Source organism: Dama dama, chromosome 9 (genome assembly GCF_033118175.1).
Source record: "Dama dama isolate Ldn47 chromosome 9, ASM3311817v1, whole genome shotgun sequence".
Classification (NCBI taxonomy): Eukaryota; Metazoa; Chordata; class Mammalia; order Artiodactyla; family Cervidae; genus Dama; species Dama dama.
The window spans coordinates 19,599,579-19,619,115 of record NC_083689.1 but is presented as its reverse complement, the minus strand read 5'-3'; the positions used below and the strand labels follow the sequence as shown (position 1 = coordinate 19,619,115).

General features: G+C 40.2%; 1 protein-coding gene across 5 annotated transcripts; it reads right to left on the bottom strand.

Annotated features, from left to right (window-relative positions):
* Positions 1-644: 644 nt before the first annotated feature.
* ZNF557 (zinc finger protein 557) lies at positions 645-18,066 on the bottom strand. Of its 5 annotated transcripts, none has more exons than XM_061150416.1 (8): positions 17,752-18,063; positions 16,838-16,929; positions 12,991-13,117; positions 12,360-12,448; positions 11,351-11,477; positions 5,133-5,228; positions 4,570-4,652; positions 645-4,075 (listed from the first exon to the last, which is right to left on the bottom strand). In XM_061150416.1, the coding sequence occupies exons 3-8, from the start codon at positions 13,019-13,021 to the stop codon at positions 3,293-3,295; spliced, it is 1,209 nt and encodes a 402-aa protein (XP_061006399.1). In that variant the 5' UTR covers positions 13,022-13,117; positions 16,838-16,929; positions 17,752-18,063; the 3' UTR covers positions 645-3,292. The 5 variants fall into 5 exon arrangements, with proteins under 5 accessions (XP_061006399.1, XP_061006400.1, XP_061006401.1 ...); XM_061150417.1 differs by having other exon boundaries at positions 17,788-18,063; XM_061150418.1 differs by having other exon boundaries at positions 17,829-18,063.
* Positions 18,067-19,537: the final 1,471 nt, after the last annotated feature.

Sequence of the window (19,537 nt, the reverse complement as noted above, 5' to 3'; positions counted from 1 at the left end):
GTCTTCTCCAGTGAGTCTGCTCTTTGCATTGGGTGACCAAAGTATGGGAGCTTCAGCGTCAATCCTTCTAATGAATATTCAGGGCTGGCTTCCTTTAGGATTGACTGGTTGGATCTCCTTGCTGTCCAAGGGACTCTCAAGAGTCTTCTCCAGCACCATAATTCAAAAGCATCAATTCTTTGGCACTCAGTCTTCTTCTTTCTGGTCCAACTCTCACATCCTTACATGGCTACTGGAAAAACCATAGCTTTGACTATATGGATCTTTTTTTCAGAGCCACGTCTCTTTTTAATATGCTATGTTTGTCATAGCTTTTCTTCCAAGAGGCAAGCATCTTTTAATTTCATGGCTGCAGTCACCATCCACAGTGGTTTTGGAGCCCAGTAAGATCTGCCACTGTTTCCACTTTTTCCCCTCTATTTGCCATGAAGTTATGAAACTGAAGGTCATGATCTTAGTTTTTTTAATGCTGAGTTTTAAACTGGCTTTTTTCACTCATCTCTTTCACCCTCATCAAAAGGCTCTTCAGTTCCCCTTCAGTTTCTGATCAACCACCTCAGAAATGCATGTACTTTATTTACATTACATTAAAATACATAAAGAAATGACAGAATTACCAAAAAGAATTTGTTAATCCACAACCATGGTAGAGAACTTTAATTCACATCTATTGGTAATTATGTTTGAGAGAGGGCGAAAACCTGCATGTACATACTATTAATATATCTGAAAACACGTTTAGCTTGAGGTAATGAGAATACACTCTATATCTGAAAATTAGAGAATACACAGGTGGCTTACTGATGAAGAATCCACTTGGCAAGGCAGGAGACACAGAAGACTCCACTTTGATACCTGGGTCGGGAAGATCCCTTGGAGAAGGGAAGAGCAACCCACTCCAATATTCTTATCTGGGAAATCCCAGGGACATAGGAGCCTGGAGGTCTACAGTCCATGGGGTCACAAAAAGAGTTGGACACGACTGAGCACACGCACACACACACAGTTTTCAAATAATCTTGGAACATTTATAAAATGACCAACTAATAATATTATTCAGCAGGACATTAACAGATCACCTCAAAAACAAACAAACAAAAAATCACTTGAGTTTCAACCACTAAGGTACTTCTAAATCATGTAAGAAGTCTAGGAATAAGCAGCCTGTAGGTAATAGAGCCAATCAGAGCCTCTTAGACAGCCCACTCATTGTGATTTTTGCCATACTGTGGTCACTGTCATCATGATCAAAATATAGTTCTTCCAACTCTACAGCTTGACTCCATCTTCACAAGAATGAATGGGTAAGATGAACAGGATATGGGTGAGGCAGACAAGCCAGATGATGATGTGTCCCCCTCGCTTCCCTCCATGACTTCCACCTACTTCTCATGGCCAGCCGAGCAGAAGAACACCTCCCTGGGCTTTGGGGATGCCCTGTGGATTGACTATTTTCAATACTACTCATCAACAACTTGAAAAAAAGTTTAAAGAAAAAAATCTTCTTCTTTTAAGAAAACATAGAGGAAAATGGACATTGATAAAGAGGCTAAAAATAACTGCCATACTAGAAAGATAAAAAAGAATCAGCATCATAAAATCCACTTAATAAAAATGCCATTAAATTAGAAAAAAGTATACAGCAATTTAGCTATTCAGCAACTGCTAAAAGGTGTTTAGCAATTATCCTAGCTTTTACTAGGATAAACTAACTCACTCAGGAAATAGTCAGAAATACCTTTATGAATATGCAGTGTATTAATAGTTTTAGAGTCAATGATGATAAATATATTACATACAAAACTACAGAACATAACTTAAGGTTTATTTTAGGGCACAGCTGCAAACACAAATGTTGCTACTTAAGCAAAAAGACTGACAATTAAAGAACCAGTTGCCCCAACCTAAGGATGAGACACTGAAAGGTAATCCCACACATAACATTTACACTTTTCACTCCCATTTTAAAGTACTCCACAGCCACTCAGAGAAGAGCTCAGGCAATCTCACATTGAGGACCTTCTCGGGCTCCCCTCCTGCCCCTCCCAGGCGACTTCTCACAATTCAGCGAAGACGGAAGTCATCGAAAGACGTTCCAAAATTAATCCATTCACAGGTTTTTGCATCCAGGAATTCCATACTTTTCCTAATGTAAGAGGTATCATTAAAGGCATTCCCTCCTTCTTTATACTCACAAGTTTAAGGAATGTGGGAAACTGGAAGGCTTTCCAATACTGATGCCATTCAATGGTTTTTTCTCTGCAGAATCAATCCTCATGTCTCTTAAAAACTGCGAGAACCCTGAAGGCTTTCCCATAGTACTTGGTACTTGAAATTTCATCTTCTGTTAACAAAAACGCTTGTGCTACAGGGTTTTCCACATTCCTTACATGAGTGTTCCTCTGTAGTGATTCCTCACACATGTTCTAAAGGACATTTTAAGGGACAAGTGTCCCTAAAGGCTTTAACATTCTGATGATGTTCATTGGATTTTCCCTTTAGTGTGAACTGTCACATGACTCCCTAGATATCACGACTGTTTTCCTCAGATTTATTCCCAATACATAACCTTTTGTGTACATTAGGGTGAATTTGAGCTGAAAGTTTATCATGAAGCTTGGACTTATGACGTTTCTTTCATGAGTGAATTTACACAGGAGTTACCGAATTACTTCATACTGAAGAGACTAAAAGAATGAGGGTCTCCTGAAGGCCCTCTTTCAGTGATTTCTCAGATGGTTCCCAACAATCTGTTTCCTGGTATTCACATTGAGCATGGTCTCTTCCCACAATGTATCAGGAGTGATCTGTGTGACCCTTAAAGTATGGAAGAAGTGATGATATGTCCTTCTGGGACAAGGTCATAAAAGACACTGTAGCTTCTGCATTAGCTCTTCTTTAAATTCACTGCTTTGGGACGACCCTGCTTCTACATCATAAAGATTTTTATGGATTCTACAGAGAATCCAACATGGTGAGTAAATGAAGGTTCCCTGCCAACAACCAGCTACTAACTTGCCAGGTGTGCCAGTGAGCCATTTCGGAAGTGGACTCTTTAGCAATAAAGTGGAGGATGGCAGCTCCTGCTGACATCTTGATTACAACCTCATGAGATCCTGACCAGAACTACACATCTAAGCTAGTTCTGAATTCCTGATCTATAGATAATATATGTTTGCTGTTTAAAGCCACTATGTTTCAAAGGGAAATTTGTTATGCAGCAGCAGCTGACTCATACATCTAGTGTGAGTTGTCACAAGTTGTCTGAGAGATAAGAAATCAGTTACTGCATTCATATCCACCTGTTATGTATTCTCTTGTGCACAGAAAGGTAAGAATTAGTAGTGAAAGATTTTCCACAATGATTACATTCATAGGGTTTTTCTCCAGTGTGAGTTCTCACATGTTTCTTAACAGCTGAGAGATTATTAAACGCTTTCCCGCAGTTACTGCATTCATAGGGCTTCTCACCAGTATGAATCCTCTTGTGAACAGTAAGAGAAAAGCTACTGCTGAAGGACTTTCCGCACTGATTACACTCATAGGGTTTTTCTCCAGTATGAGTTCTCATATGCTGTGTCAGATATGAGCTCTTCCTAAAGGTTTTCCCACAGTCATTGCATTCATAAGGCTTCTCTCCCGTATGAATACTATTGTGCCCAGTAAGGGAGGACCTCGTGCTGAAGGCCTTGCCACACTGATTACACTCATGGTGATTCTCCCTCGTATGAATTCTCTTGTGGCTTTTGAGGTTACAACTAGTGCGGAAAACATGAAAACACTGGTTACATTCATAGGGTTTTTCTCCAGTGTGAATTCTCACATGCAGTCTAAGAGAAGAAGGATCATTGAAGGCTTTCCCACAGTCATTGCATTCATAGGGTTTCTCCCCGTTATGTATTCTCTTATGAATAGTAAGGTAAGATCTACTGCTAAAGGATTTTCCACACTGATTACAGTCATAGGGTTTTTCTCCAGTATGAATCCTTTTGTGCTGAGTAAGGTTAGATTTTGTGCTGAAGACTTTAAAACACTGGTTACATTCATTGAGTTTCACTCCCAGATGACTCCTCTCCTGTTAAGAGATGAATGAAAACTATAGTTTATAATTTTTTTTAAATATTCAATGCTGTTATACACATTTTCTCTCCCAGGAACTCTGTTACATTATTATCATTGATGTTGTGGCTATCTATTTTAAATGCTTGTTAAATGGCTTCTGCCCAGTCTGAGTTTTTACGAGTTAAAGAGAACATAGACAGATGCATTGCCACAAGTCCTTATCATATTCACAGAGCATTTTCTAATAAGTTTAAGACTACTTTATATTTTGACAGTCACATTTAAGGAAGTAATTACTTGTGGGAACTCTCAGCAAAGAAACAAGTCTGGAGCTAATTTATAATTTTCTCTAAATTCAGAACTGATTTACAGTATCTCTCCTGAAACATCATTATTTCATATGTTAATGACATTTCCCTATAATGACTTCCCTGATTATTTTGTTACTTTTCTAACTTACGAAATTTTCCTACTGAGAAAAACCAGAAATTACCACGTTGGTCTTACCGCTCTAACACCATTAGAATGTTCTTTTCTAAAAATATGCTTCTTCGGAGTTAACCATTTTGCTTTAAGTACCGTTTCCAAGTCTAAAACAAATTGAAAATAAATTTAAGTTAATGGTGAAAAGAAATATAAGTAAAGACAAACTGAGGGGTTAGGGTTTTTGAGGAGGTTTGCAAGGAAAGGCATATGAGTATACAAATTACAGGTACTTAAAAAGGACTCTAAAAGGATTAGGGTTGATCAGAGATTTACACCAGGAGGAATTATCAGGGAGGTAGAGTTCCAGGAAGGAATCAGAAAAAGAGCTAATATGAGACTTATTTAAAAAGGAAAAGGGACATTATTTTTTCCCCCTCTGAGTCCAAATTAAAGTAGAAGACATTGAACAGAGGGTTAAAGAGGAAAGAAAGAAGGCGCATGAGGAAGCTCATACCAAATGTCTTTGGCCATCTCTGTCAGAAAAGAACACATTTTAGGTACCTCCAATGTAACACTCCCATGCCCTGAATCACTGGCTAGAGCTACACCTCAAAGACAATGCCTCATATCCTCCTAGAGCTCACCTGGACAGGTGCCTGGGAGAATTCCTTCTTCCTCTGTCATCACCTTGTCTTCTTGCTCCAACTGGGAGATCAGACTGGGTTTATCAACATGATATCCTATTCACGGAGAAAAGACATGTGCTATTGGGGGCCTGTGCATGTGACAAGCAACTCTATGAAACTGAAGCCAAGAAATCTGAAGATGGGGAAGTGTGGCTTTTGAAGCAATGGAATAATTATATCTAAATTCTAATGACTATAGTAACTCTCAGGAAACAAAAGTACAAGCAATTGCATTCAATATCCAGGGTGACAGGGCACACACAGTCCCAAAGTCCATGCCCAAGTTTAAATACAAAATCCAAAAGCTATAAAGCTTTTAACTATGGAAAATATAAAGTCAGGGGAAGGAATACTCAGCTCATAGGGAAGGCACTAAATAGCTCTACGAGCATGGGGACCATATCTGTCTCCTTCATCACCATACTCCTACACCCCAGAAACAGAGACAAGCTTGGGGTCTGGTGAGGAAAAAACAACAATGAAAATCACGGAACATGGAGCTTCAAAAGTCCTTCCCTCTACAGAAACAGTGCATAAACTGGAAAAACTATCAGAACAACTTTATCATAACCCTGAAAACTTACCAGAAGTCTACAGCAACCAGGAAAATGCTTAATCAAGGACAAAAAATAGCTGACATTTTTAACTGACCCTTGACTCATCCTCTGTTCCGTGCTTTGGCTGTGACATTGAAGACAACTCTTAGTACTAGGGGGTGCAGGATAGACCCTATTCTCAACACACTGTGGTGGCTTGTTTTGACCTTTCTGGTGGCTCCCTGAAGGACTGGCTCAAAGGGCTTGCCTTTATTTATCTAACCCCAAACTCTCCAAAGGTTGAGCTGGTTACACAGTGGGCATGTGCTGAAGGTGTTAAAAAGGCAATATATTAGCCACTACTGCCTGAGGCAAATGGAAACAGCAGAGGAAAGCAAAAGGCAAATCAAGAAGCCTAGAGTAAAAGTATAACCTAAAATGTTTGGGGGAATTTTTATAAAGCTCCCTCATACTCCTTTGACTCTGGACAGCCACATGCACACCCAGGCTTGGGCACACGTTCAGAAAAGCCATGAGAGGGCACTAAGGCCTCACCACTGACAGGCCTTCAGGCTCGGCACAAGGAGGAAGTGAAAACTGAGCCAAAGCTGTAAACTGCCTGAGTTTGAAGGTATGCCCCTGTATAGAGAGACTAGGAGCTTTTTTCTTTTTTGTTCCAACTGTTTAAGGAAATCTCTGATAAATCATTAGTTAACCATGAAGCTGGAGTTTCACTGGTGGCTCAGTGGTAAAGAATCTACCTGTGAAGACAGGAGCCAGAGGTTCGATCCCTAGGTCAGAAAGACCCCCTGGAGAAGGGAATAGCAACCCACTCTACTCTCCTTGTCTGGGAAATCCCATGGCCACAGGAGCCTGGTGTGCTGTAGTCTATGGTGTTGCAAAGAGCTGGACATAGAAACTAAAACAACAACAACCCTTAAGCTAACAGAACACTTTTCAGTGGCCATGTACAACCAATACTGACATTCAGAAAGATAACATGCATATCACATCAACTAGGACAAATAAGATCAACAAACTTTAGGGATGGGAAAAGAAGTGATTCCAGAATTATGTTACAACATTCTAAATGTCTAGTTTTCAACAACAACAAAAAACTATAAGGCAGGCAAATAAACAAAAGTATCTAGATAGCATATTAAAAAGCAGAGACATTACTCTGCCAAGAAAGGTCCGTCTTGTCAAGGCTATGATTTTTCCAGTAGTCATGTATGGATGTGAGAGTTGGACTATAAAGAAAGCTGAGTGCTGAAGAATTGATGCTTTTGAACTGTGGTCTTGGAGAAGACTCTTGAGAGTCCCTTGGACTGCAAGGAGATCCAACCAGACCATCCTAAAGGAGATTAGTCCTGAGCATTCATTGGAAGGACTGATGTTAAAGCTGAAACTCCAATACTTTGGCCACCTGATGTGAAGAACTGACTCACTGGAAAAGACCCTGATGTTGGGAAAGATTGAGGGCAGGAGAAAGGGACGACAGACGATGAGATGGTTGGATGGCATCACCGACTCAATGGAGATGAGTTTGAGTAGACTCTAGGAGTTGGTGATGGACAGGGAGGCCTGGTGTGCTATGATCCATGGGGTTGTGAAGAGTTGGACACAACTGAGCAACTGAACTGAACTAATGGTCCATTACAGGAAAAAAACAATTAGTAGAAACTATCCTTGAGGAAGCCCAAATTTTGGGCTTGGTGACTACATCAAGAATTTAAATTAACTATTTTAAGTATGATCAAGGACCTAAAGGAAACCATAAAAACAAATTCTGATCAAAGAGAAAATACCTTAAAGAGAGAAATTATAAAACAAAACCAAACAGAAATTATGGAGTTGAAAAGTACAATACCTGAAATGAAAAATTCAGAAGAGGGGTTCAACAACAGACTTGAGCAAGAAGAAAGAATCAGTAACTAAGAAGATAGGACAATTTATACTACTCAGTCTGAAAAACAGAAGTAAAGAAAATAAACAAAATACAGCCAGCACCTAAAAGACTCACAGGATACCAACATACACATAATAGGAGCCCCTTAAGTGAAGAAGACAATGGACAGAATGGATATTTAAAGAAATAATGGCTAAGAATCTCCCCAAATTTGATGAAAGACATAATGTACACAACCAAGAAGCTTAACGAACCCAAGACAGGATAAACTCAAAGAATCAGAATCCATCCTAAAACACAATATAATTAAACTCTGAGAAGTCAAAGAGTATCCCTGACAGCAGCAAGAGAGGTGATTCAACACATACACCGAATTATTGGTAAGAGTAATAGCCAATTTTGGATGAGAAAGCATAGGCAACAGACATTGGGAAAATATACCCAAGCTACTTAAAAAAAAAAAGTTAACCAAAGATTCTATATGTAGCAAAACTGCCCTTCAAAAATAAATCAAGATATTCCTATAAACAAAATCTGAATACTTGTCATTAACATATCTATCCTACAAGAAACGCTAATAGGAAAATTTTAAGCTTGAAATGAATGGGCAATGAAGACTGACTCAAATCCACACAAACATATGAAGAACACCAATAAAGGAAAATACACAGGTAAACATAAACATCAAAAACAATTGTTTCTTTTTGGATTTTTAACTCCTTGTTATTTTTGGCTGTGACTTCCCTTTTTTTCCAATGATTTAAAAGGGAAATGCCTGTGCAATGGAATACAACATATAAGGATATAATTTGTTAAAAAAAAAAACAGTATAAGGAGGGGTGCAGCTACACAGGAGTTAATCTTTTGTATACTGAAATAAAGTTGATATTAAATCAGAACAGACTGTCTAAAATTAAAACTGTAATCCCTCCCACAACCACTAAGAACATAACTAAAAAATAGAAATAGAAATGAAAAGGGAATCAAAATGGTCCACTAGAAAATATCTAATACAAAAGTAAACAATAATGGAGGAAAAAAAATGATATAGAGCATACAGAAAAAAACAGAATGACACAACTAAGTCCTTCTTATAAGGAATTCCATTAAAAGTAAGTGGATTAACCTGTCACAATTAAAAGACAGATTTTAGCAGAACGGATAGGAAATAATCAATGATACGTGATCTATAAGAGACTCACTTTATATCTAAAGACACTAACAGGTTTAAAATCAACAAATGGAAAAACAAATTCCATACAAACAAGAGATAAAAAAGAGAGAATGTGGCTATACTACTATGAGGCAAAATAGACTTTAAGACAAAAACTGTTACAAGACACAAAAAAGATATTACACCATGATTAAGAGATCAATTAATCAAGAAAATATGATAATTACAGACATATACTACCTAGCAACTAAGGTCTAAAATGTGTAAGTTCAAAACTCACAGAATTGAAGGGAGAAATAGATCTACAATAATAGTTGCAGACTTCAGTGCCCCACTTTTAATAATGGGTAATGGGTAGAACAACTCGTTAAAGACCAACAAAGAAACACAGGACTTAAACAATCCTATAAACTTACTAGACCTCACAGACAAAAAAACACTTTATTCAACAACAGAATATACACTCATCTCAAGTGCATGTGAAAGATTCTCTGTAACAAAGCATACGTTAGGTCACAAAACAAGTCTACATAAATTTAAAAACAATAAAATCATATAAAGTATCTACTGGACCATGACACAAGCAAATTAAAAGTAAGTAACAGAGAATATATATTCAAAAATTTAATATTAAGAGGACAATACTAGGGCTTCCCAGGTGGCACTAGTGGTCAAGAACCCACCTGCCACTGAAGAAGAAGAGAAGTGGGTCTGATCCCTGGCCTGGGAAGATCCCCTAGAGTAGGAAATGGAAACCTGCTCCAGCATACTGGCCTAGAAAATTCCATGGACTGAGGAGCCTAGCAGGCTACAGTCCATAGGGTCGCAAAGAGCTGGACACAACTGAGTGACTAAGCACACACCCAAGATGAGAATACTAACCAAAATCATCTACAGATTCAATGAAATCACCATCAAATTTCTAATGGACTTTTTTTTTTTAATAAATGGACAAGCTGATCCTAAAATTCATATGGATTGCCAAAGGATCCTGAATAGACAACAAGCAATCTTGAAAAAGAACTAAGTAGGAAGAATCCCATTTACTGACATTACTTCAAAGCAACTGTAATGAAGACAATGTGATACTGGCACAATGACAGATCCATCAGGTTATGTCAGGTTTCCACAGGTTAATGGAAAATAACTGAGAGTACATAAGCTCACATGTTTATGGTCAAATAACTTTTGGCAACTGGGCCAAAATAGCCATATAAAAATTAACTCCAAATAGGTAAAAGATTTCATTGAAAAAGTAAAACTAGAACGTTTTGGAAAAAAACATAGAAGCAAAATTTCAGGACATTGGACTTGGCAATAACTAGGTATGATACCAAGAGCACAAGGAAAAAAAGAAAAAAGCACATAAACTGGACTTTATCAAAATTAAAACTTGTGTATCAAAGGACACTATCAAGAAAATGAAAAGATATCACACAATGGGAGAAACCATTTGCAGATAGGGTCTAGCATTCAGAATATAATAAACTTCTAAAACCCAAAAACAAAAAAGATCAACAACCAAATTTAAAACGTGGCTTGAAAAGACATTTCTCCAAAAATGACATACAGTCAACAATTACATGAAAAAATGTTCCATTTCATTAGTAATTAGGGAAATGCAAATCAAAACATGGAACAGGAAATGGCAACTGACTCCAGTATTCTTGCCAAAATTCCATGGACAGAGGAGCCTGGCAGGCTACAGCTCATGGGATCACAAAGAATCAGACAACAGAGCATGCACTCAAACCAAAACAGGTGAGATACCACATTATACCCAATATGATGGCTATCTTCAAAAAAGCAAATACTGGGAGACAACACAGAGAAATTGGAACTCTCATATATTGGTGCAGCTGGTGTAAAAAACAGGTTGGTGGTTCCTCAGAAAACTAAACCTAGTAATATAAAACCCAAAATTCCACTCCTGGATATATACCAAAGAGGAACTAAAAATAGGTGTTTAAACAAAGGCTTGTACACAAATATTCATAGCAGCATTATTTAAACTAGCCAGTAAGTGGAAACTACCCAAATGTTTATTAACCAATGAATGAATAAACAAAATGTGGTATATCCATAAAATGGATTATTCAGTCATAAAAAAGAATAAAGAATCTATAAATGCTACAATAGAGCTAAACCTTTAAACATTAAGTTGCTGGAAAGAAATGGGACAGAAAGATCACATATTTCATAATTCCACTGACACGAAAATGTTCTGAATAGGCCAATCCACAGAAACAGGAAGCAAATTAACAGCTGCAGGCAGTGGGGGTAGGGAAGATAACATGTACTGATCACTTTAATGGGTACAGGTTTCTTTTAAGAGTGATGAGAATGCTCTGAAATTAGTGTTGATGGCTGCACAACTTTGACTATATCAAAAGCCAAGCAATTATCCTTCAATTAAAAACTGTTAAAAAATAAATTTAAAAAAATTTTAATGATTAAAATGGTGAATTTTATGTTATAAGAATGATAGATACCTCAATTTAAAAAAAGTCTTATTATCTGAGTCATTAAATAAATGCAGGGATGATGTAGGGCTTACCAAGCGACGCCAGGTTCCCGTAGTTCTCCAGCATCACATCTCTATACAGCTTTTGCTGAGAAGAGTCTAGCAGTGCCCACTCCTCCTGGTTGAACTCCACGGTCACGTCCTCGAAAGTCACCAAGTCCTAAACCACCATAAACACCGTGGCTTAACTAAGGACCATCCCCACCAATGCTGAGAGGAAAAAAGCCAAGGACAACAAGAATAGGAAGAGAGAGTCCAAAGCAGGAGCTGTGTGGGCAGGGTTCTGAGCTCTGCTCTCGACTACTCCTGGGCTCGGCCCTGGACACTCATCTCCTGTCTAATGTCCACCCCCAGGGCCGCATGTGCCCCTGACACACAGGCAATTTTCTTTTCCAGTGAGACCGTGACATCCTGCAATCAAATTCCCCTCAACCTCAAAGGCTGAGCACAGGCCTAAGACACTGCAGAAATCAGAGAAGTACTTGGCAAATGGATGAAAGATGCCTCAGTGGCCACCAGCAACTGCCTGAGTTTAGGACACAGGCATGTGTTTCCCTAGCTTCCCCTTAAAACTCTCACCAAAGGGGACTGGTGGAGGGGGACGGAGGGAAGGACTGGGAGTTTGGGATTAGCAGAGGCAAACTATTATATATAGGATGGATAAACCACAAGTCCTACTGTATAGCACAGGTTAACTATATTCAATGTCCTTTGATAAACCATAATGGAAAAGAATATGAAAAAGAAAATATATGTGTGTGTATAACTAAGACACTCTGTTATACGCCAGAAATTAACATTGTAAATCACCAACACCTCAGTAAAATTAAAAAAACAAAACTCTCAGCAAAACATGGTGTAGACAGTGACCTTGGAGGAAGCGCGACATGGCAGTAAATGCTGGCATGTGCTGACGTTGTTTGGGTCGCCCCGAACCCTCCACCAGATGCCTGAAAACCTGATCCAGCTCCAGGTCACTGAAGGGACAAGTTCAACTTCTGATCAAAGGAGTACAATCTGGAAACAGGAATGTCTGACTCACCTGTAACCAGTCTGTCGGGAAGCCACCGGCCAACCCTTCCTCCTCTGTGTATCCTTTCTGGTGAGGGGCTGTGTACAGGGACGACTGAGCTGGAGAAGAAGAAATACCCCAAGAACCCAGGCTTGCCCACTGTTCTCACTCACAAACCTGGAGGCTTAGGCTTCCTCACCTACTTGTAACTGACTGTATCCCCAAGATAAAGAGGACATACCGACACCCAAACACCCACACCCAGCTTCCCCTGGAGGCAGAACGGAGCTCTGTCTCATTCAGGGTCAGAAAATAGTGCCAAAGGTCTTATACCACACCGGAGGAAGAAAGGACTATTCCTGTTTTGCAGATGAAGAAACTGAACTGCCAAAGGATACCACTGTTACTTGCTCAAGTGTATACAAAGAATCAGAAGTATAATTTAAAAGCTCCCACGCATTTGCGACACAGGTGACGTCTCCCCAGAGTCACAAACCAGCTAAGTCCCAAATCCCAAGAAGCAGACAGTCAGGCATCCATGACCTTGGGGCTCCAGGAGTAACACTCATGCCTCATCTGCTCAGTTCCCTCCCTCCACTGGCTCTGTGATGCATGAGACTCTAGCACTTAGTCAGTTCTGAGGGCTGACCCTCAAACTCACCACAAGTAGGGGACAGGACCATGGTCGCCATCCTGCAATTCAGACAGTGACGTTTTCCTCAGCAACAGGGAGCTGGAGAACCAGGATGCCCCTCCTCTTGTCCCCACAGTGCACTCAGGACTGGGCTCTGGAATGAATGGGAAAATATGAAATTGTCACAGTCTCTCTCTCCAGGCTACTGAGGATGAGCCTTTCTTAGACTGTCCACCACGTCCTCCATCAAAATGTAGTATGTGTTTGTACACACTGCTACCTTTAAAATGCACTGGCATGCACGTCCTTAACCACTGAGCCAGCAAGGAAGCCCAGCAAAGGATTACTGTTTTAGTTACTAAGGTTGGGGATGATTTGTCACGCAGAGATAGGTAACAAATACATCTTCACTTTCAGCAAATGGTCCTGCATCCTACTTCTTAGTCATCTTCGTGAGAAGGAATCTACCTTCCCATCTTGTCACCAAAACTGTATTCTGCACCATGGTTTTCTCCCTCTCTGGTTATAAACCAGGACCTGGCTTCTCTACAATGCTGGGTGGTACAGCTCTCTTCTGGGCTCCATCCCTTTTAGGAGCTGGACGCCTGCAATTATCTCTACTTTGCCCTTCCTCTCAAGCTCTCCCACTCTACTGGACTTCCTCGCACCATTTAAACTCAATGCAGTGTTTTCAGTAAACAGACACTACTATTCTAATCACAGAGTTTTCTTTCTAGTTACCACCCAGTCTCTCTTCCTCACCACAGCCAAAGTTTTTTTTTTCTCACTCTCTATCTCATTTCCTCATGTCCCACCCACTCTGAGACACAGTTTTGTTCAGTTTCCACCACTACCTATTCAATTGGTAGAACTGTCACTTATCTTATTTACAGAACAAAGACAGAGATTGCACTAAAATGATACCATTTCTTATTTGTCAAATCAGCAAAGACACAGGGGACCACACCTTTCATTGCCAAGGCAGTACAGAAGAGCACTCTTATATACTGTTGGGGTACAAATACAGCCCCTATGGAAGGAAATCTGTCAACCTCAAGTGAAATGCAAAACATTTATCATATTCCTGTCAATCATACTACAAGGAATCTATTTGAAAGACTGTTGTTGTTTAGTTGTTAACTCATGTCTAACTCTTTGCAACTCCATGGACTGTAGTCTGCTAGGCTCCTCCGTGCATGGGATTTCCCAGGCAAGAATACTGCAGTGAATACTGCATTTCCTTCTCCAGGGGACCTTCCCGACCCAGGGATTGAACCTGCTAGGCTCCTCCGTGTATGGGATTTCCCAGGCAAGAAAACTGCAGTGAATACTGCATTTCCTTCTCCAGGGGACCTTCCCGACCCAGGGATTGAACCCGTGTCTCCTGCATTGGCTGGCAGATTTTATACCACTGAGCCACCAGGGAAGCCCCTGTCAACATCAGCAGTTCACATTTTCTATTTCTCTGAGTGACATATAAAATCTAAACAGACTGATCACTAGCAAGGAGACTGAATCAGTAATCAAAAACCTCTCAGTGAATGAAAGCCCAGGACCAAGCAGCTGCACAGATAAACTTTACCAAACATTCCAAGAAGAACTAACACCAAGCCTTCTCAAACTCTTCCCAAAAATAGAAGAGGGGGAATTCTTTCAAACACAGTTCACAGGGAAAGTATTTCCCTGATACTGAAAACCAGACAAGGAAGCCACAAAAAAAAAGAAAATTACAGGTCAACAGCCCTGATGAACAGATGCAAAAATCCTCCACAAAATACTAACAAACCAAATTCAACAATAAATCATACACCATGGATCACACACCATGATCAAGTAGGATTTATTCCAGGGATAACGGGGTGGTTCAATTCAATCAATGTGGTATACCACATAAACAAAATAAGGGGAAAAAATCATATAATTGTCTCAACAGATGCAGAAAAAGTATTCAACAAAATTTAACATCCATTTATGATAAAAACTCTCCACAAAGCAGGTACAGAGAAAACATACCTCAAGATAATGAAGGCCATGTACAATAAGCCCACAACTAACATCATACTCAATGTGAAAAGCTGAAAGCTTTTCCTCTAGGATCAGGAAGAGGCAAGGATGCCCACACTCTTGCCACTTCTATTCAACATAGTATTGGAAGTCTCAGCCAGAGCAATCAGGCAAGAAAAAGAAATAAAAGGCATCTAAATCGGAAAGAAAAAAGTAAAACCTTTTCACTATTTGCAGATGGCATGATTTTACATGTAGAAAACCATAAAGATTTCATTAAAAAACTTGTAACAATTGAATTCAGTAAAGTTGCAGGGTACAAAATCAATACACACAAAATCTGTTGTTTCCTTACACTAATAATGATCTATAAGAAAAATAAATTAAGAAAACAATCCCATTATACAATTGCATCAAAAAGAATAAAATACCTAGGAATTTAACCAAGGGTGTGAAAGACCTATATACTGAAAACTATAAGCCATTGTTCTTGCACTTTCATACAAATTTTAGGTGTTCTATTTCTATAAGAAATACCACTGGATTTTTGACAGGGGTTACATTGAATCTGTGTATTGTCTTGAGTACTATGGACATTTTAACAATATTAATTCTCTCAATCCATGCCTAGAGTCCTAATTCTAGTTTGAACCCAAAATATTCTGTGACCTGGTAAAACCCTCATGCATGAGGGTTCAGTCACTCAGTCATGTCCAACTCTTTGCAACCCCATAGACTGTAGCCTGTGAGGTTCCTCTGTCCATGGGATTTTCCAGGTAACAATACTGGAGTGGGTGAGTTGCCATTTCTTTCTCTAGGCAATCTTCCCGACCCAGGGATCAAACCTGGGTCTCCTGCATTGGCAGGGGGATTCTTTACCACTGAGCCACCTGGCAAGCCCAGCAAACCCCTCAGTCAAATAAAAGAGGACAGTTGGTTACCAAAAATTGTACACTCAAAGCCTATCTACTGCATGACAAGCAAGCATTCCCCTTAAGAATGTTACAGAAAAGACAGAATGAAAAAGGCACACACGCAAATACAATTAGTGAAAACCAACAATATACTATTACTCAAAACGATTCTCTGCAATATAAATCACCAGACTGTTATTTCAGAAACAGTTAAAGAAATAAAGTTAATTCTTATTAGAAGGCAAGGTGTAGAGTATAATCTGTAGAAACTACTGCCGTACCCTTGCATCTACAAGCTGTTGCTCAGTATTCCTCCATCTGATTTTCAAATCTCAGAAGATAAAACAAAACAAAACACAAAATAAAACCAAACACTTGCTCAAAAGACATTTGGCTGCTGGTTAATTCAATTTTGAATTTGTTGCCAATATAAAGAAGTACAAATTACATTTTCCCCCATGCACCGTTTTGAATCTTCGTGGAAGATTTATAGGGTTTTAGAAGTCAAACTGAACCAGGCCTGAGGAATGTTGCTAAGTGGTCCTGCTAGTCTTTAGTGGGATGACTTTTAATACTACAGATACACATAAAAGAAGTATATATTTATACTTAAATATACAAAACATACTTAAAATATATAAAATCCTAAAATTTTCAGTATTATGGAATGCAAGTAAATATATATTTGTTACTTATGTGTAGTTATTAACATGCTTGTTTAATGTGCATTTATTTGCACATAACTGTATCTACTTATTTACACATGCATCACCACACTCCTTACTATCTTTCCCTTGAATATAATCCCCATCAAACATACTTTTTTTTTTATTAAAGATATTTTCATTTTCAGTGACTCCTTGTGTTTACAGCCTGAGCACAAGAAAGACCTGTTAGCAGTTCTGCATAGCTGAGGCTGCTGGAAATTGTTTCTACAAGATCCACATGGTACTCACCTGGTCACACAGAAATCCACGTGTCAATGAGGACAGGTGAACCTTGAGACTGGTTTCAACTCAGACTTGAACTCCAGATATAATTTACTTGTCTGCGGGGGTGGGGGTGGGGGAAGAATACAAAGATTGCTTTTGAGATTTTTTTGGGAGGCATAATACAATCGCTGGATGAAAGGGCCACACCATTCACTTTTCTTTTTTTGTATTAATATTTACTGCACCGATTTAACACGTAATTGCAGGTTACGACTAGATTTTCCTGATTCTTGTCCAGCCACCGGCCCTCTGAGTTGGAGGAAGCGGCTTCACGCGGTGTGCATTCATTCGCTCTCCTCAACTCTTTTAACTGGATAGTGACTGTCTTTTTGTGATTCCAGGCACTGTTAACAAGACTCGTCACTCAGGGCACTAAAAGTGTCTCCGCTAACCTTTTAAGTTCATTCAGGGCTTTGCAGATTTTAAGACCCTAGAACAGGGTTTCCAAACCTCAGCACTATTGATAATGCTTTGTCACGGGGCTATTTAGTGCACTGTAGGATGTCCAATAGCATCCCTGGTTTCCACCCACTTGAAGCCAGTAGCAGCCCCTCCCATTTGTAACAATCAAAACAATGCCTCCAGACGACTAAATGTCCCCTCGGAGGCAAAAAACACACCGGGGAAAGATGGTGGGGAGATGGGGAATTCTGAGGGGACAGTGGTGCCCAGAGCTAGGAGGAAACAGAGGCTTTGCGCCGATCTGCCGGAACAGCCTGAGGCCCCAGGGGTGGAAACGCGGCTCGCGGGAAAGGGGGAGGAACTCTATAGCCCGTGACCGGGGTGCCCCAGACTCATGCCCCTTCCTAGACTCCTAAGGGAGCCCAGAGTGCCGGCAGCCCACAGAGTCCAGCCTCTTATAATGATGCCGAACGTACCACGTGAATCCAATCCCCCAGCGGAGAAGACCGTACCCACAGTTCAGCGAGCCGCCCCACTATTTCTTCCTCTGTACCATGGACGCTTCCGCTTCCGGTCTTGGGCTGGAGCAGGGGCTTCAGTTTCCGGCATCTAGCCGCCGCGGACAGTGGAGCCCTGCAGGGTTGAGGCGGCGGGCGACTGCGGCCTTGCACCCAAGCCTCGGACGAGGCGTTCTCGTCTGTGTAGTGAGTCCAAGGCTGGGCCGCAGTGTGGGTCAGAGCCAGGGACTGAAACCGGCTCTAGGGGCGGGGCTGTGGGCGGGTACTCGCTTGTGGGCGGAACCAAGCCTGGAGGGCTCGGTTGTGGGCGGACACCCGTCCTGTTAGGGGACTAAGGTCGGGGCTTTGACTGGGTACGGATCTGGGGGGCGGTGCTAGAGTCTAAGCCTAAGGCTGGGCAGAGACTAGTTCCAGGGGCGGGGATAATGCCGGGGTGGGGCTTGGCTAGACCGGCCGGAGAGCGGGAGAAGGCGGCTCGAGGGACCGGATTGAAGGCTGGGGGTTGGCGGGGGTGTACGGGGGAGTCCATGGATTCCCCAGGCTGTACAGGTTGCGGGGTGCGGGTGGCGGGGCGAGTTCCTGGTTGCTGAGTGATAAAGAATCCAGCTGTCAATGCAGGAGAGGCTGGTTCGATCCCTGGGTAGGGAAGATACCCTGGAGGAGGAAATGGCAACCCCTTCCAGTATTCTTGCCTGGGAAAGCCCTTGGACAGAGGAGCCTAACGGGCAAAAGAGAGAAATAGGACTTAACAACTAAACAACAACAACAAGTAAATGAAAGCTAAACAAACAGCTTTTCTTCAGTCCTTTCCCCGTGTTCAGGTACCTCACATAGCCCAACAAAACCACATGCCATATTTAGGATTTTTTTTTTTTTACGGCTGTCCTTAAATTTTTTATAAAATTGGATCGTATATTCATTTTCTCTTTAACTTGCTATTACAGACCAGTAGATAGGGATCTAACGCTATTTTATTTTAATTTTTTTGTGGGAGAGGGGGCTAGGTCATAGATACACATATAGGAAATCTTCAAACAGTGGTACAATCAGTAAAATGTTCTGTCTCATACCATCTCCCAGTCCTTTTGCCCAGAGATAACCATAATTTTCTCCTCTAACCAACCAGATACAGTGTATATAGGTATGTCTATGTATGTGTTTGTACAATCCCAAGAGGGAAGGCCCTAAGCAGGAACTGAAGATGATAAATTGCATCTGGATCTACTGAAAAGAGATTTAAATTTATACTGGAGAAAGATAAACCAGTGATGAATTCTTAGAAATTAAACAAAAAGGAGAAATTTACCATTTAGATGATCCAAAGAAAAAAATGAGAAAGAAAATGTAATCGTAATATCTGGATCAGACTCAAGTCCTAGAATGGTAAACATCTATGTAATAAAACAATAGTCATTGACTTTCAATTTATCCTAACTTATTATATAATTATATTGGGGGAAGGGAATTATATTTTAACATAGCAAGAGAACTACATGCTAATTTTCTCAGAGAAGAAGATTATTAGAAAAATATCAAAAGCTGAAAAATGAAAAAGCCTTATAAGTAGCTAATTTAGAAATACAGAATTACAACCAGAAAAACAAGGAAGTTCTTTGTGGAAGTCAGAATAAAGTCTGGGTAAGTAGCTTTTCATAAGGCTTAAAGTTTTGTTTGAGATATAGGTGTATAGATACACACAAACACACACACATACACACACACACACAGAAACCTGAATTTTTAT